At 52.1% G+C, this 18,262-nt stretch overlaps 1 protein-coding gene across 2 annotated transcripts in view; it reads right to left on the bottom strand.

Annotated features, from left to right (window-relative positions):
• The window catches only part of Trmt44 (tRNA methyltransferase 44 homolog), a 29,669-nt gene extending 20,492 nt beyond the window's left edge, over nt 1-9,177 (bottom strand). Inside the window, exon 1 of one of the 2 annotated variants that reach the window (XM_090343877.1) lies at nt 8,245-9,177. In XM_090343877.1, coding sequence (XP_090200003.1) covers nt 8,245-8,278 — 34 coding nt within the window. In that variant the 5' untranslated portion in view covers nt 8,279-9,177. Of the gene's footprint in view, nt 1-735; nt 815-8,244 lie in introns of those variants that run through there. The other variant, XM_090343878.1, reaches the window with a different exon arrangement.
• Between the last annotated feature and the right edge of the window lie 9,085 nt (nt 9,178-18,262).

The raw sequence follows: 18,262 nt of genomic DNA, 5'->3' as shown, positions 1-18,262 counted from the left end.
TGATGTGATGATGTGTTTATTGCTTCATGTTTATTCCTGGGGCTTCAACTCAGGGTCTGGACACTGTCCCTTAACTACTTTTGCTCAAGGCTAGTGCTCTACCACTTGAGCCAGTGTCACTCTGGCTTTTTCTGTGTATGTGGTACTGAGGAATGGAACCCAAGGTTTCATGCGTGCTAGGCAAACACCCTACCATTAAGGCACATTCCCAGCCCCTGATGTGATTTTTAGCTGGGATTCAAGTAGCAGACCGTACGTGGGAGGGGACTCTGACATGAACTGTGAACAGCTGAGAACTTTCCAGCCGGAGACAATCCCCACCCCGCCAAGACTGAGCTGTAAGAGGCCATACAGAAACCCACAGAGTCGAGTAGCCTCCAGGAACTGACAGGTGGCAAGGAAGCAGGGACCCAGTTCTACAACCACCAAGAACTAGACTCTGTCCCTCCAGAGGGCGCAGAAGAGGGCCCTCTTCCAAGAGCGCCTAGGGAAAGCCAACCTGTCAGCCCTAGGATTCTCCCACTGGAGAGCGATCCAGAGCAAGGGAATCACAAGCCAGAATCTCTGACCTCAGAATTCAGAGAAGTCATCAATCACCAATCAGGCTGTCTAGGCCTTCGGGAATCTGTCAGAGCAGCGGAAGACCCGGGCGTACTGCTGAATCTTCCTGGAGGCGGGAAGTGAGAGGTCTCAGAGTCAGGGGCAGTGGACGTAAACGTCTGAGCTTCTACCAACCTGGGGGCTAACAGAGTTCCATCCATCCAGTCACCAGGCTGGGTCACCCCTGGGCGCCCTCCAGCCCCTCCAGGCCGCCGCAGGACGGGGGCGGAAAGGCGTCGTCCGCGTTCTCTTAACTGACTTGAATTCAAAGGACACCCTGTCCGTCCACAGCCCGACACGCGCTTACCCTGCACGACGATTTCCCGCCCCGGCCCCGGGGGCGGGCGACGGGGGCTGCTGGCTTTCGGGATGAGGGTTCTGAGCAGCAGGTGGAGCTGGGGCGGCGGCGCCGGCGGGGCCTGGGCGGGGCCGGCGAGGAAGGCCAGCATGTCCGGACTGTCCTCGGCCAGGCTTCGGGAGAGCCGTTCCCACCACGACTCCAGCTCGGCGGCGGCGGCGGGGTCCCCGAGACCCGGGCCCGGCGCGGGGTCCCGGTCCTCGGGGCACCCCGGGGGAGGAGCGGCGCTCCGGCGGGCCTCGAGGCGGGCGCCGGCCAGCCGCTTGTTGACCACCTGCGGCCTCTCCAGCCACACGGCCACGGCCGCCCAGAAGCCGGCGGGGAGCTGCGCGCCGGGATCGCGCACCGGGACGCGGCCGGCCACCCCCGCCGCCATGGTCCGCGGGCCCGGCGCGGGCGGCGGCGGCGCGGGGATGTGACGGCGGCGCGCGAGGACGGCGGCGCGCGATGACGTCGAGGCCCCGCGGCGCGGGGATGTGACGGCGGCGCGCGAGGACGGCGGCGCGCGAGGACGGCGGCGCGCGAGGACGGCGGCGCGCGAGGACGGCGGCGCGCGAGGACGTCGAGGCCCCGCGGCGCGGGGATGTGACGGCGGCGCGCGAGGACGGCGGCGCGCGATGACGTCGAGGCCCCGCGGCGCGGGGATGTGACGGCGGCGCGCGAGGACGGCGGCGCGCGAGGACGTCGCGGCCCCGCGGCCTGCGGGCGGCCTGACTCGAGCGTCTCCTCCCGGGGGAAGCCGGAGTGACCCGCGTCGTCCGCCGCCACCGCTCCGTACGGACGTTTCCGACCTCTACCGTGACTGTCCGCCGCGTCTGCGGCCAGCCAGCCGGGTCAAGGGTTCGAGCTCTCACCCGGACTCGCGGGGTGGACCCCCGGGTCACGGGATGGACCCCCTGGGTCACGGGATGGACCCCGGGTCACGGGATAGATGGAGTTCCGGGTCACGGGGTGGACCCCCTCCGGTCACAGGAGGGAGCCTCGGGTCACGGGGTGGACCCCCGAGTCACGGGATGGACCCCCGGGTCACGGGGTGGGTGGAGTCCCGGGTCACGGGGTGGACCCCCAGGATTCGGGATGGACCCCGGGTCACGGGATGGACCCCCGGGTCACGGGGTGGGTGGAGTCCCGGGTCACGGGGTGGATCCCCGGGTCACGGGATGGACCCCCAGGATTCGGGATGGACCCCCGAGTCACGGGATGGACCCCCGGGTCACGGGATGGGTGGAGTCCCCGGTCACGGGGTGGACCCCCGGGTCACGGGGTGGGTGGAGTCCCGGGTCACGGGGTGGATCCCCGGATCACGGGATGGACCCCCAGGATTCGGGGTGGACCCCCGAGTCACGGGAGGGACCCCCGGGTCACGGGGTGGGTGGAGTCCCGGGTCACGGAGTGGATCCCCGGATCACGGGATGGACCCCCAGGATTCGGGGTGGACCCCCGGGTCACGGGGTGGGTGGAGTCCCGGGTCACGGGATGGACCCCCGAGTCACCGGGGATGGAGCCCCGGGTCACAGGGTGGACAGATCTATCAGGGCGCCCAAGCGTGAGTGCTCAGTGCCAGTGCCCACTGCACTTGTATTCTCCTTGGCTTTCCTTCATGGAAGAAAGCCAAGGAGAATGCAAGGAAAAAGCCTCATTTTCTACAGCAGACACTCCTCTCAAGCCAAAAGCACTAGGGACCCTCTCCTGAAGAGCGCAAAGCAGAACACAGAACACTCAAGATTTTATTAGGGATCGTAGAGATATCCCCACTGAAAAGACCGGGCCCACATTTGCGAGCGTGCTGTTAGCCATCTGGCTTCTTCAAGCATGGCATGTTCAACCAGGATGGCACAATGCTCATCCCCTCTGGGGAACCTGAGCAAAGTTTTTGTGGGGCACCCAGAAAATGACACTTGACTTGTTTTAAGTTGCCGCCTTGTAGTCTCCTCTGGATGAGGCTTATGTGAAACAAACACGACTTGAAAAGATGTCAACCATCATGTAAAGAGTGACAGTTTCGTCCTCTGCCCCAGAGGGTGTTGTCCCTAAGAATTCCTGCTTAGCACCTCATTACCTGTCACAGAGAAAGTAGATACTGCCAGTGTTGTCCCATGTCACCAGCACCTGGCTTGCAGAATCTCTGGTAAAATTCAAAGCCTCAATCATGTTTCTTTCTCTGTGTACAATTGTCCCTTGGCTAAGACCTTGCCATTCCCCAAACCAAACTTGTCAAAGAGAAGTGAAAACTAACCAATCACGCTGTTTATCTGAGGGAAGAACAGACTCTGAATGTGGAGCTGAGCAAAAGCTTGTGAGTGACACCCACAGAGATGCACCTGCTTAATCCAGAAGCCTTGACTACGTGGCTGAATTCATGTAGTCTGTGCTCCTGTCCAGGGCTTTCTGTAACAAGCCCTCTGCATGTTACTGCTGGGAATTAACCAGCCTGTGTGCTAACTGTCCTCTCCCTCTCTGCAGGATTTTGTTAAGTTGGTGACCTTGCCTTGTTGACACATAGGAGATGTGTGTATAATTCTGGAGGGAGAAGGCCACCGAGGACAGTGTAAGGTCCACTAAAAGGACACCACCACATGGGGAGAGAGCAAACTGCCAGCCCACACAAGATGGAGGCATGCAGAGGGAAAAGGGAAGGAAAAAGAGATGGAACTTAGGTTGAGCTGGATTCTATAGGGAAAGGTGGGAGGCAGGACAACAGAAGATGTAGATGTGACCTCAGAGCCTGGGGAACCTCTCACTGTCTGAGAGAGCGCCGGGGCCAGCTGGCAGCGAACCAGGATCCCTGAAATAGGGGGCAGGGACTTGGAAAAAATAGAAAAGAGACAAACAGATGGGGTTGGGAGGACTACAGCCCAAGAAGGCTGTGAGCTTAAGACTGTAGCACCGGTTTATTTCTAAATCCAGTCTTATATACTTTCTTGAAACCAGGGAACTGCCAGGGGTTATATTCATAAAAAGTGGTAAATCTCAGATCAGTTAAGCAGGACAAGGCCATAAAACAACAAAGCAGGGGCTGGGAGTTTGGCCTAGTGGTTAAAGTGCTTGCCTAGCATGCATGAAGACCCGGGTTCGATTCCTTGGTACCACATACATAGAAAAAAGCCGGAAGTGGTACAGAGGCTCAAGTGGTAGAGCTCTAGCCTTGAGAAAGTCCAAGGACAGTGCTCAGGCCCTGAGCCCAAGCCCAGGACTGGCAAAAAACAAAAAACAACAACAACAAAAAAAAAAACAACAAAGCAATAAATCGATAAGGTCAGGGAGCTCACAATACAGACAACATAGCTCGAAAGTTCCTAGGCATGGCGCCATACATGACAGCTCATTTCTTTGTGTAGTTATCTTACTGAGTTATGCAGATTCATGGGTCAGTCTGACTCCACACTCTGGCTCCCAACAAGAGAGGTATGACCTGGGCTATCCAGGAAGTGACCTCAGAGCCTGGGGTCCTTTGCTGACACCCAGTCAGGTGATTGACAGTCAGGTGAAAGCTGGTTTCAGGCAGGTGAAGAGGAAAGGGGGAGGGGCTGTTCTCCAGGGCAGACCTCACATTCCAGGATTTTGATAGTTATAAATGGGAGATGACTGGCTACTTGCTGCAGGCAAGGGACATCAACATTAGGCATAGAAGGTGGGGTTGTTCTCTGATGGAGAAGGCAGTAAGGGGCATCTGTTGTGAGTGTTGATGTCACCACTTGTATAGAGGCAGAGGGTTCCTGAGGGAGAGGAGCAGAGAGAGCACTATGCCCAAAACTCCTGGAGTAAAGCAGTGCTCAGGCCTTGGGCAAGACCCCTGAGGAGAGGCCTGTTGAGACTTGAGAGGCCTGCAGTGAGGTGAGAAGCCTGGGGAGAGGAGACCATGACATAATCAAATACGTAAGAGAACTTTGGTAATCTTAATTTTCCTTTCTCCTCATTGAGACAAATATTTAGGACAATTATTACTTCCTAACTATTTATACAGAGAAAGCTATTTTTAATCCCCTCTCCAAAGCCACTCTACTAACATTCCCTTGATGCTTTACATTCCTTGTCCTTTAATTTGTATTTAAAATAAACCTTAGAAAACCTCTTTAATGTAATAATCCTTTGAAACCTGTGGTAATGCCTAATTTGATAACATTTTTTTTTTGCCAGTCCTGAGACTTGAACTCAGGGCCTGGGCACTGTCCCTGGGCTTCTTTTGCTAAAGGCTAGCGCCCTACCACTTGAGCCACTGTGCTGATTCCAGCTTTCTCTGTTTGTGTGATACTGAGGAATGAAACCCAGAGCTTTATGCATGCTAGGCAAATACTCTACCACTAAGCCACATTCCCAGCCCCTCCTATAACCTTCTTTAAGTTTAAATTTAAATCTGCCCAGTTTTTCTTTTGGCCTGTGGAAACAGTTAAGTACAATTGAAGCCAAAAAGCAAATAATTTTAGGAAATATCAGTACCAAAAATGTCAACATTTAAAGGCAGAAGCGTGCTAGCTTGGTAGAAAAGATTCTTTTTTATGCCATGATGACAGATTTTATGCATTAAAATAATTTTTTTGGTCAGTTGTGGGGCTGGAACTCTGGGCCTGGGCACTGTCTCTGAGCTCTCCAGCTTAAGGCTACCAGCCTTGAGCCACAGCCCCACTTCCTGTTTTCTAGTGATTAATTGGAGATAAGAGTCTCGTGTTCTTTAGTGCCCGAGCTGGCTTTGAACCACAATCCTCAGATCTCAGCCTCCAGAGTAGCAAGGATTACAGGTGTGAGCCACCACATCTGGCTTAATGATTTTTTTTTAATGTTCACACACACACTCACACTGTTGTACACAAACTTTAAGGCATACTTAGGTTAAAAAAATAAAGTAAAAAAATCACTGTAAATGTTCTGGAATTCGAGCGGCAAAATACATTTTTGCCCATTGCATGATAGAACCATATGGTCAATGCTAGGGGGAAAAGGGCAACACCGAACAAAATACAAGGCAAAACTCCAAACACAAAATTTTTGACAACAGAATTTCTTACAGATAACTAAGACCTATATAGTCTAGAACAGAATATGTTTAGACATCTTTGCTAGCAAAGCGTATTATATGGTCAGGTCTGTTTCCAGGGCCTGTGTGGAGGCGACAATTTCATTAAGAAGGTATGTTAGCATGTGGATTGACCATTAAAGACTTTCTAAATGGGTAGAGGAGTAGTAAGCCTGGTGGCAGAGTGAGGATCACATGAGGCTAAACCCTTAACCTACCATGTGGCCAACAAGATGGTGAATTTCTGCACAAGCCATGATGGTAAGACACATGGTAGCACGTTATTAATTAAGCAAGAAAGTAGACAAGCAAACAAGCAAGCAGAGAGAGGGGACACACTTGAACAGTGTGGGTGCTGTCGTGAGCAGGCGAAGTAATTCACCAACAGGCAGATAGGATGCAACAGTTTGTTCATTTCACATAGCTTAGCAGAGTTGACACTGTATTCTAGTTCCTGTCTTCTAGTCCTGACTTGTCTAATCCTCATCTGCCTATCCAGCACACCGCTGGCTCAGCTCTCTGACATCTCTTAGTCCCAAAGTCGAACAAGGCCTGCCCGTCAGATGTTAGACCCAGCTCCCAGTCCTGCCGCGGCGTGAGCTCCCCGGCCACATGACCAGTCTGGGTCCTCCTCAGTCTTCTCAGGCAAGGAGCAGCTCCTGCATGGCCAATGATCCTCGAACCACAGTCTCGGTTAAGGCAGCAGAAGTGCTGTCCCTCAATCTGGGTCCTTTGCTTATATTGGTCCTTGGCTTGGTCCTCTCTGGCCCAAACTCCTTCATGCCTGATTCGGATTGGTTATGCCTTGGTCCTTGCTTGGTCTGGATTGGTAATGCCTTTGGTCAGTGGTGCCCAGAGATGTGCTGGTTGTTTACTTTAGCTGTTGCTCTTATCTGTTCTGCCTAGGTGTCTGGGCTCCTATGATACTACATTGTTAGGGTCCTTCATCCCCGGTCCCTCTCGACTAGTAGGAGGGATGGGGAAAAACATGCCCCGACCAGGATGAGCCACGAGAGGAGAGGGCCCACTGTCCTCCCACACTCAGCCTTCTTACCCTGGAGCACAAACAGAGACACCACGCAGCTTCAAGGCAGGAAGATCTGTCTCTCTTTATTCCCCAAATCCCTCCTCCTTATATTGGGTGCGGGAGCCTATCAGTATAAAAGACACGTGTTTTATCCCTACTACAAGCCTCAGCAGAGAGTGATCAGGACATGGCTTTACATGGCTCCCAACACTACATCTTGTAAGCCAGGCTCCTGACCATCCTATAGTTACAGGCATATACGTCCTTGCGTCATTTTTATCTCCCATGTCCATAAGCCTTTAGGTATAAGTTTGTATTGACAATATATTTTTTAGTTTCATTTCATTACTGTATTTCATTTAATTACTCTACTCTTCTCATTAGATCACTATTTTATTCATGTTCATTTAGCATTCCATAATATATTCATCATCTACCATTTTCATATTATATTTATTATATCCATCATGCTAATGAATGTATGGAAATTCTGATCATTTACCCTTGCCTTGGAAGAAACTGTGCACCTCACAATAATGTGGGGTCAAAAGAGCTGTACTGATGATGTCAGTGATTGCAATTATTCAATTGGTACTAAGGCTGAATTTTTAAGCAGAGATTGTCCAATTGATACTGAAGTCAAATTTCTTTTGATTTCAACTCTGGTTTCAAGCCCAGAATGGCTTGAGAGGGAACCTGGGACGGGGGTGGGGGTGGGGGTGTCACTGGGACCCAGCCTGTGTCACACTCTCAAGGGCACAAGTCATTGAGACCATTGGGCCATTGAGAGGTTTTCTAGCCCATAAGGCATTTCTGACTTGAGTAGGAAAGAATAAAGGAGACATCCCGTGGGAGTGTCCTGGTTCAGGCTTGACCACTGGCACCCCACTGGAACCAGAAGCTCAGGTAGGAAGTCTGGTGAGGACGTGGGGGGGGGGGTTAAGTAGGACATAGAAAGGCGGAGTCCCAGGGAACGTCTAGGGACCTGTTCCTGTATGGAGCATGGTCGCATAGGATGTAGCTGGGGTGTGGTCCTGCAGGACACTGCAGGGGGAGTCTGGTAAGTGTTAAGAGGGTAGGATGGAAGGCATCCCTATGTGCCCTCAGTGCCTCTTGTAGAGTGAGGGTCAGACTCTTCCATTTAGGTGTCCCCCCCAAAAATGGGAAATGACAGCCAAGAAGGCGTAGGAACCCTCTGGGGTGGCATCACGTCTAGTGATACAGAGCAAAGGGCTTGTAGACACTCACCAGACGTAGAGGGGAGGTGGTGTGGTGAATGCATAGCCAGCCATGGTAAAGGTGAGAAGCCTGAAGTGGGCCTCTCACTTCCAGCAGTTTGGTCTGGGGAGGGGTGATCACCGACGTAGATTGAGCCCGAGAGAGAGAAAGAGAGGAGGGAATCCAGTGCCTCCTGACACAATCACCTCCTGAGTTTCAGCATCAGATGTAAGGTTTGCTGAAGGGAAACCATCACATGGTTCAGGCAGAAAAGAGTTTCTTACAGGGAGAGTAAACTGCCAGCCCGGAGGTGTGTGGAGAGAAGGAAAGGAAAAAAGAGAGGGGACTTGTATTGAGCCAGATTATATGGGAAAAGGTGGAAAGCAGGTCCACAGGGGATTCAGAAGTGATCTCAGAGCTGGGGAAACCTCTGTCTGAGGAAGGCATGATCAGGACTGTTCAGGAAATGACCTCAGTGGATGAGGAAGTGACTTCAGAGTCTGGGGTCCTTTGCTGACTCATAGTCAGGTGAGTACTAGTTTCAGGTAGGTGAAGAGGAAGGTGGGAGGGCCTGTTCTCCTGGGCAGACCTAACAGCAGGCGAGCTAAGTTGGGGGAAGACCTGTCGAGGACAGGCACAAGAGGGTTCTGACCTCCTGCTTCCAGCTAGGACCAAACGCTCCCCTCTGAGAATTCCATCAGTGGTTCATGAAGTAAACTGACAGATGACAGGTTTAAGAGAGAACCCACATGAAATACATAATCCACACAGGAATCTCACAAAATGAAGACGCATGGATGGGCCAGGCATTTGGAGCTTATTGAGTATCCTGAGCTCTGGAAATAATGGGGCTTGGAGTCTGGGGAACGAGGACTAAGAGGCAGGTAACGGGAAGGCGAAGAGAGGAACATGGTGACCAGAGGCTGTCTTATGCAGGTAAAGTCTTTCGTGATGAGGAAAGTTGCTAGTGCTGTAATGTGAAATAGATACCGTACCATTTTAATAAAAGTTAATAGAAGATGGGGACTTCCTGAGAATCCAGGGGTGACAGAGAACATTTTCTTGGATTGCAAATGTGACGTGAGTTGTTAAGCTCCAGCTAAGTCATGCTTCCTAGATAACCGGGTCCCGAGTGCCCCTGACCATTCCCCTGTACAGTTTGCTCTGCCATGTATGACACCTGCATTAGGAATAAGCATCCTCGTCTAGCCTGCTTTATGTATAACACTTTTGTGAAGGCGTGGTCTCCACCCACACATGTGGACTTTGCCTTTACAAGCTTTGTTCAAGAGGCATTCACGGCTCCCAATTTCAAAATGTCGCCTCTTTTTCTTAAAACTGAATTCCCGTACCATAGATGCCAGTTTCTTTTTCAGAGGTGCTCACCTGTCTATAGCATCCTCACCAGCCAGCACGAAGTATGTCACAGAAGCAGGCTTTGTGGCAGCACATGCTGGCTGCCTGCAGTCTCATGGCGTGTGTTGGTACTGTGTCCTGCAGAGGACTTTGCTGGAGTTATTATATACTTGCTCTAATAAGGTAGCTATAGTGGTTACTGTGCACTTGTAATGTGGCTGGTATAACAAGGGATCTGATTTAAACTTCATAGGATTTATTCAATTCTGATGTCTCATTAAATTTAAACAGTCCCATGAACTCTAGGTGGTCCTTGTGTTAGGTGACTTAGCTGCAGAGCTGCAGGCCCTCTCCATTCCGGTTCTTTAGCCTGAAAATATTGGGAGCAGCTGGGGGACTCTGCCTGCTGGGTGAGTGGGGGGGGGGGTCTACATTCTGAGTGTCCCAGTGCCCATCAGGACATGGCTTCAGCCGATGTGGGCAGCAGCCAGACACCTGATGACAAGACTCCTCTGCAGCAAGCATCAATGTGAGTCACTAAGCTAACTAAGAGGTGGTGCCTAAAGACCGTGGAGGGGTGGCCCCGGGCTGGCATGCTGTGGTCAGCCCCCTGGTGGACTGTTCCCTGCAGGCCCTCTATATTGACCTGTAACTGTGCTTCTAGCAAGGATGCTGCTTGGCATCCCAGAAGAGAAGCCTCCACAAGGATACTGCAGCATGCTCTTGTAACCCAGGACTTTTAGTACAAATGCTAAGACCCTCTTCTCTAAATTCTCACAATGATCTAAGATGTGATTCCTGCGGTAGGTCTAGATGGTTTTCTGAACACTGTTGGACCCACACATATAGAACCTTAAAACTCTAGTAAAACGGTGTTGGGAGGCCATGGGTTGTAGTTCTCATGAATACGTCATTAATGGCAACAGCCATCACAAAAGATTGCCAAAATCACAACCTTCTAATAACTCCTTCAAGGAGGCCCCCTCCCCCCCAGCCTGGGAGGACCAACAGCATTGTCCCCAATCCTGTGGCTAAGGGTTAGTGCTTGCAAGCATCTGTGTCAACTTCTCCATCTACTTTATATTTAGTCGTTCTAAAGGTTGAATTTGGGGCCTTGTGCTTGCTAGGTGAGTGATCTACCCCTTGAGTCACTCCTTACACTTCTGAGTGCTCTCCTACACCTCTAGTCCACCATGAAGTGCATTGTTGTTTCCAAATAAAATCTTCCTTTTGAAGACACAATCTCTCTATTGCCCAGTTAAGGTGACAATTTCCAGCTAGAACAGTTTTTCAATAAAAGGTGAACCTAACTTACTAGTAGTTGTGGTTTGGGCAGATATTGTGATCTGGGAAGCAGCTGATCCTGGCCTAAAAAATATCAGGGGCAGGGGACAGGGCCACAGAAAACTGGAGAGTTCCCCAAGTTGAAGACACAGCACTGACAGCGCCAGTAACCTAGCCTGCAAGGCCGGGCCCCGCCTCTAGGCATTCAGGCACACACATCACTAAGGGACATGGGACTTCCCCTCCCTCAACCCAGAAGAGGAGAAGGCACCAGTTAAACTCGATTCCCCGATTACCACGTGGCCAAGGTGGCGCCGGTTAGACCCCTTTCAAAGTCCGCTTTGACAGCAATGAGGGAGACGTCGTCATGGGATTTAGATGTTTCAGACCTCAGAGGGAATAAAGGGAATCCCCCGGCCGTCCGGCAGTGTTGCCGACGCCACGGACCTGACGCCTTCTCAACGGGTCAACCTTTCCTTTTCTCAGCTACGCTGCCTGTCTTGTGTCGGCTTTCACAGCGCCGGGTCTGGCTGGCTCGTGGGCGTCCTTGCTGGGGAGGCTCTTGCTCCCCACAGACGCGGACCCGGGATTCGGGCGCAGGGACGGATGGCGGGATGCGGGATGGACGGCTGTCACGGCCGCTGAGGCGCAGCCGCAGGCCTCGGCGCGGACGAAGGCCGGTCCCGGGTCCCGGCCCCCCGGTCCACCCCACCCCACCCCGGCCCCGGCGCCCGGGCCTCGGCACCGAGCAAGGCCCGGCGCGCCGCCAGGTTCTCTCGGGGAGAGCCCGCACAGCAGACGGCGTCCCGGGCCTCGCCGCGCGGGGCGGCCCCGCGGACACGCGAGGAGGAAGCCGCGCGGGCTCCCAGGGACCAAAGCCACCCGGGACCTCCGGGCCCGGCGCCTCACGGCGGGGAAAGAGGGGCCGCGGGGCTCCCGGGCGACGGCGCAGGCGCAGGCGCCGCGCGATGGCGTCACGACGAGCGCGCGCCCCGCGCGGGGCGATGACGTCAGGTCCCCGCGCGGACCACGCCCCCCAGCGGGCGGGGCCAGACCTGCAGCGCCCGCCCCGCCCTCGGGTCCCCAGCCTCGCCGACGCCGGCGGGGACCGCGGAGACCGCGGAGACCGCGGAGGATGTGAGGAGGAGCGCGGGTGAGCTCGGCGCGGGGGTCGGCGCCAGGGGAGGGCGCGCGCACGGCCGGGGACGCGAGGCGGGCGGCGAGGGCGCCTGGCCCGGGGTGGACCCCGGTCCCGGGGTCGCCGGCGGCCGGCCGGGCGCCGGGGCTGCGGGGCGGGGAGCCGAGGCCGGCCGGGCGCCGGGGCTGCGGGGCGGGGAGCCGAGGCCGGCCGGGCGCCGGGCTGCGGGTCTCCGCGGGCTCCTCCCGGCGGAGGCGGCGGCGCCCGAGCCCCGCTTCCATGCCGGGACCGTATCCGGGGCCGAGGCGGCTTGCGCGGCCCAAGTCGCGGTCTTCACCGCGTGGGGGACCGAGCGTGGCGACAGCGCTTGACGAGTTCACCCAGCCAGCCCTTCACAGTGGACTCCAGATCAGGTTTTTCCGGGCTTTCTTAGAGCCGGGCCTCCGTGCCCCGGAATCGACGGCCGCAGGTGGCCCCCGGGGACTGCGTGCAAGCTGGGATCGCTGACGGTCCTTACGTTCCTTGAAGCCAGAGGTTTCGCTTTGGTTGGCTTTTGATGCCACCTCCAAGGTGTCGCTGCTCTGAGGTCTGAGATTACAACAGAGCCTTGTATTTCAGCTCTGTGTCCGCCCGGGACCTCACTGGTGACCTCACTTGTGACCTCACTTTTGCCTCTCTGCCTTGAACCTCGTCCTTGTACATGTGGATGTCTGCTTGCCCCAACAGCAGTGGGTCAAAATGGTTCTTTCTCCTTGAATTACCTCAGAAAGCAAGGGGATGGCCAAGCACGATGACAGACCTGTAATCCTAGCTACTCAGGAAGTGACTGTCAGGAGAATCAATATTATTATTGCTAGCCCGGGCCAATGATTAACTAAACCCCATCCTAACCGACAAACTGAGTGTACTGGTGGGCATCCCTCATCTCAGCCCGTGGGGAAATAGGAAGATGGCAATCCAGGCTGGCTAGAGCATGAAAGCAAGCTTAAAAGAAGTAGGTGAGGGCCAAGAGTGTAGCCTAGTAGTAGAGTAGTCTGCTCGCCTAGCATGCATGAAGCCCTGGGTTCCATTCCTGGTTAGCACAAACACAGAAACATCTGCTGGAAATGACGCTGTGGCTCAAGTGGCAGAGCACTGGCCTTGAGCAAAAAGTGTCTAAGGACAATGCCCAGGCCCTGAGTTCAATCCCAGGACTGGCAAAGACATAAACAACAACAACAAAGTTGGTGAGCTTTTTATGTAAGAAAACAAATTGTCCTCCTGATGCTGAATTGATCCTGGCAGCCTAGAATTTGGGTTTCCAGAAACTCACCTGTTTGGGGTTTGGTTGTGCTAGCTTCTTTAGTTATAACACATCCCCAACATCACACACTTACTGAGACATTCATCTCCTAGTTCATGGGCTTTGTATGTGTATGTGTGTGCCTATGTGCCGTATGTGTGTTTGTGTGTGTGTGTGTCCCTGCCCTGCGAGATTGAACTCAGGGTCTGGGCACTGTCCCTAAGTTTGTTTTTTTTCAAGGCTAGCACTCAATCATTTGAGCCACAGCTCCATTTCTGGCTCTTTGGTAGTTAATTGGAGAAAAGAATCTCATAGACTTTTTCTGCCCAGGCTGGCTTTGAACCATGGTCCTCAGATCTCAACCTTCTTGAGTAGCTAGGATTATAGGTATGAGCCAGCCAATGCCTGGCTGGCTCACACTTTTGTTTTGTTTTGTTTTTTGCCAGTCCTGGGCTTGAACTCAGGGCTAGAGCTTTACCACTTGAGCCTCAGTACCACTTCTGGCTTTTTTCTATGTATGTGGTACTGAGGAATCAAACCCAGGTCTTTGTGCATGCTAGGCAAGCATTCTACCACTAGGCCAAACTCCCGGCCCCAGGCTCACACTTTTGAAGGTTTCAGCTCTAGCACAGTTTGGTTGGTATCCATTCTCTGGGCCTGTGGCAATTAGCATGTAGCAGAAATGCCATCTAGAGGAAGAAAAAGAGGAAGAGTCCGATATTCCACAATTTCCTTTGAGGGCCTACCAGAGTCTCCTGCTCGTTCTACTTTTCCTCTCCCCCCTGCCCCCAGGGCAGTGTCCTTGGGTTTTCTCAAGGCTAGCCCTCTACCACTTGAGCCACAGCACCACTTCTGGCTTTTTCTGTGTATGTGGTATGCAGGAATCAAACCCAGGGCTTCATGCATGCTAGTCAAACACTCTACCACTAGGCCACACTCCTGGCCCTAGTTCCACTTTTTAAAGGTTCTACCATCTCCCATTTCATCTGTTGGGGATTGTGTTAGCTTTCTTCATCAGACCAACTCTTTTTGGGCAGGGAAGTATCGAGCATGGGACTTGAACTCAGGGCCTGGGTACTGTTCTGAGTTCTTTTTGTTCGAGGCTACCGCTCTATCAGTTTGATCCACAGAACCACTTCTGGTCTTCTGATGATTAATTGGAGAGAAGAGTCTCATGGACTTTCCTGCCTGGGCTGGCAGACATTTTCCCCCCAGACTGGCTTTGAACTGTGATCCCCTGATCTCAGCCTCCTGAGTAGCGGGGATTAAAGCTGTGAACCACAAGTGCCTGGCTGGTATTCTTAAATAATGAGTTTGGCAGAATTCCCAGTTGAGCTCCTCTGGTTTCCCTTGTGGGGGAGCTTATGCACAGCCACCTTAATGACATGATTCTGTATTTAAAGAATCCTATAGACTCTACTCCCAAGCTCCTTGAGCTGATTTAAAACTTTGGAAGAGTAGCAGGCTATAAAATCAACCCTCAAAAATCAACTGCCTTCCTTTACGCCAACAGTGAGAGGAACGAGGCAATAATCAGGAAAGAAACTCCTTTCACAATAGCCTCAAAGAAAATAAAGTACCTAGGAATTAGCTTAACTAAGAATGTAAAGGACCTTTTTGACGAAAACTTTAAAACCCTAAAAAAGGAAATTAAAGCAGAACTAAGGAAATGGAAAAACCTCCCATGCTCCTGGATTGGAAGAATCAACATTGTGAAAATGACAATCTTGCCAAGAGCTATCTACAAATTCAATGCAATACCCATCAACATCCCAATGTCATTCTTTAAAGAAATAGAAGAGGCAATCCAAAATTTCATATGGAATAATAAAAGACCCCGTATAGCAAAAACACTTCTTAGCAGAAAGAACAGCGCTGGAGGAACAGCGCTGGAGGAATTTCAATTCCAAACTTTAGACTCTATTACAGATCTATAATTCTCAAAACAGCTTGGTACTGGCACAGGAACAGGCCTGAAGACCAATGGAATAGAACTGAGGACCCCGATATTAAACCACAGACCTATGGCCACCTAATCTTTGACAAGGGAGCCAAAAAAATAGAATGGAAGAAAGACAGCCTCTTCAACAAGTTGTGCTGGCAGAACTGGTTAAGCACCTGCAGAAAACTAAAGCTGGATCCTTCTTTGTCACCTTGCACTAGAATTAACTCCAAATGGATCAAAGACCTGGAGGTAAAAGCTGACACACTGAAAACTCTACAGGAAGGAATAGGAGATACACTAGGCCTCCTTGGCACAGGTCGAAACTTTCTTAATAAGGACCAAGAATCACAACAAATCAGAGAAAGGCTGGATAAGTGGGACTGCATTAAACTGCAGAGCTTTTGTATGGCAAAGGATATAGCTAGTAAACTAATCAGGAAGCCTACAGAGTGGGAGAAGATCTTCACCAACCAAACAACGGACAAAGGCCTCATATCTAAAATATATCAACAACTCAAAAAATTGAATCACTCCAAAACTAACCTCCAAAGTAATAACCATCCCATTAAAAAATGGGCCAAAGACTTAAAGAGAGTCTTCTCTGAAGAAGAAACAAAAATGGCCTATAGACACATGAAGAAATGCTCAACATCTCTGGTCATAAAAGAAATGCAAATCAAAACAACTCTAAGATTCCACCTCACTCCAGCTAGAATGGCCAGGATCAGGAAAACGAATGACAACAGATGCTGGAGGGGATGTGGCCAGGAGGGATCACTACTACACTGTTGGTGGGAGTGCAAACTCATTCAACCACTATGGAAAGCAGTGTGGCAGTGCCTCAAAAGGCTAAACATAGAACTCCCCTATGACCCAGCAATTCCACTACTCGGCATTTATCCAACCACCCAGAAAAAAGGACATACTAAACCCACTAGCACAACAATGTTCATTGCAGCACTATTCACCATAACAAAGATATGGAACCAACCTAGATGTCCCTCAGTTGATGAGTGGATCAACAAGTTGTGGTATTTGTACACAATGGAATTCTATGCTGCTGTCAGAAAGAATGACATTGCCCCATTTGTTAGGAAATGGAAAGACTTAGAAAAAATCATATTAAGTGAAGTAAGCCAGACTCAAAGGAACTTAGGCTCAATGGTTTCCCTCATTCGTCATAATCAGTAGAAACCTTGGGCCCTACTAGCAGAGATTTGCAATAGAGCAAAATCTTGATACATAGGACATATAATGTGAAGCTAATTGAAAGGACCTCCAGGATAGTGAAACAAAAGCCATATAATGAATGATTGTTGTCCTTAATGTACTATGTTGTCTCTCATCTCCTTTGCTGTCCCTTGGTTATCTCATATTGGTATAGTATCTCACTTTGTTATCTGATATATTGAATTTATTTGTATTTGGATATTTGAAATTTGATAGGGAAGGGGGGAAAACCAAGATGGGTGGGGGTGTGTGGAGGGGAGGGAAACGGGTACCAAGACATGTGAAAGGGTATCAATGTATGTGAATTAATGCACCTTCTATCTGGCAAATATCATGTAACCCTTTTACTAAGGGTTGAAGTACCTTTGGTGTGGGCAGCCGTGGCTCCCCACACCCCCGTCACATTCCCATTTCTTTATGAGGGGCAGTCTGGGCGGCTACCCCTCAGATGCCCCACCAGAAATCTATGTTGTCTGTCTTTTTCCTGGAGGCCAAGGGATGGAAGCTTAACATGCCTGGCGAGCTTCAAAGCCTGTTTCCCTGGCTTCTCCTTGCTTCTTTTCCTCTGCCATGTTCCCTTTCCCCCGCCCTCAGTTTAGTTATGGGAGCTTTTCCCCATGTTCCAGCTGATAACCCCCCCCCCCAAGCTGCTTCCAGTCCACATTGCTTGGTGGGTTCCCATCTGACTGCAGCGTCACAGCCATGTCAAGAAAGGGCTCCAGAGCTCTGAGTTTGGGCAAGAACTGGGTGCTTGGCTCTCGTGTGTGTGTGTGTGTGTACGTACGTGTATGTGTACCAGTCCTGGGGCTTGAGCTCAGGGCCTGAGCACTGTCCTTGGACTTTCTCAAGACTAGAGCTCTACCACTTGAGCCACAGCACCACTTCTGGCTTTTTTTCTATGCATGTGGTATGGAGGAATTGAACCCGGGTCTTCGTGCATGCTAGGCAAGCACTCCACCACTAGGCCAAACTCCCAGCCCCTGATTGGCTCTCTTTTATCAAGAGGACTCTGTGGGACTCCAATGGCAGAGGGCAGGCTCCCTGGCATGGCTGCAGTGTGCAGACATGCCATACTCCTCTCACCCTTCTCACACACAGAAATGTCACCAGCATGGTGACTTCCCACACAGAGTGTGACCTGAGATTATGTCCATAGTCTCCTCAGAGATATGGCATCCCCCCGGGCACCCACACCATTCCCCTCCGACTGCCTTGAGTAGCAGAGGCCCTGGGAAAGGGACGCAGGCCAATCAGAAAAGTTCCAGAACTCTTAGTCAAGAGTGCCTGCTCTTAGTGGGAGGCCTGTATGTCAGACCAGGACCAAAGCCTGTGGCCCATGCTCCCCCGGAGAGGGGGTTATGGACAGGCCTGTACGGCAGAGGCATTGGCCAGCTTTGGCTGGCTTCCACAAGGGCAGCCCCTTGGGCACTGGGTTTGGTGAACCTTGAGGAACCTGGACATTCTGTTCCAGAGGCCTCTCAGTGTCCTCAGGCATGGCTGTGCTACAGGACACGGAGCCCAGCACGCTGTGGCCATGCCCCCCAGCCACTTGGGCTTGTCACTGCTGGTTTACCATGGCCTTCTCAGCGTTGGCTCTAAGATGGTATGTGTGTGTGCGCACTGGGGCTTGAACTTGTTGAACTTGGCGTCTTGTTTGCCTTTTTCACTCAGAGCTAGTGCTCTATCACTTGAGTTCCAGCCCTGCTTCCAGCTTTTCCCTGGTTAAATGGTGGAAAACGTCTCACAGACTGTTCTGCCCAGGCAGAGCACAATAGCTGCTTGTCTGCCTGCCGAGCAGCCAGGATGACAGGCG

Source organism: Megascapheus bottae, chromosome 13, assembly GCF_031878675.1.
Source record: "Megascapheus bottae isolate mThoBot1 chromosome 13, mThoBot2.hap1, whole genome shotgun sequence".
Taxonomy (NCBI): Eukaryota; Metazoa; Chordata; class Mammalia; order Rodentia; family Geomyidae; genus Megascapheus; species Megascapheus bottae.
The sequence above is the reverse complement of the archived record's forward strand: the minus strand, read 5'-3'. Positions and strand labels throughout refer to the sequence as shown.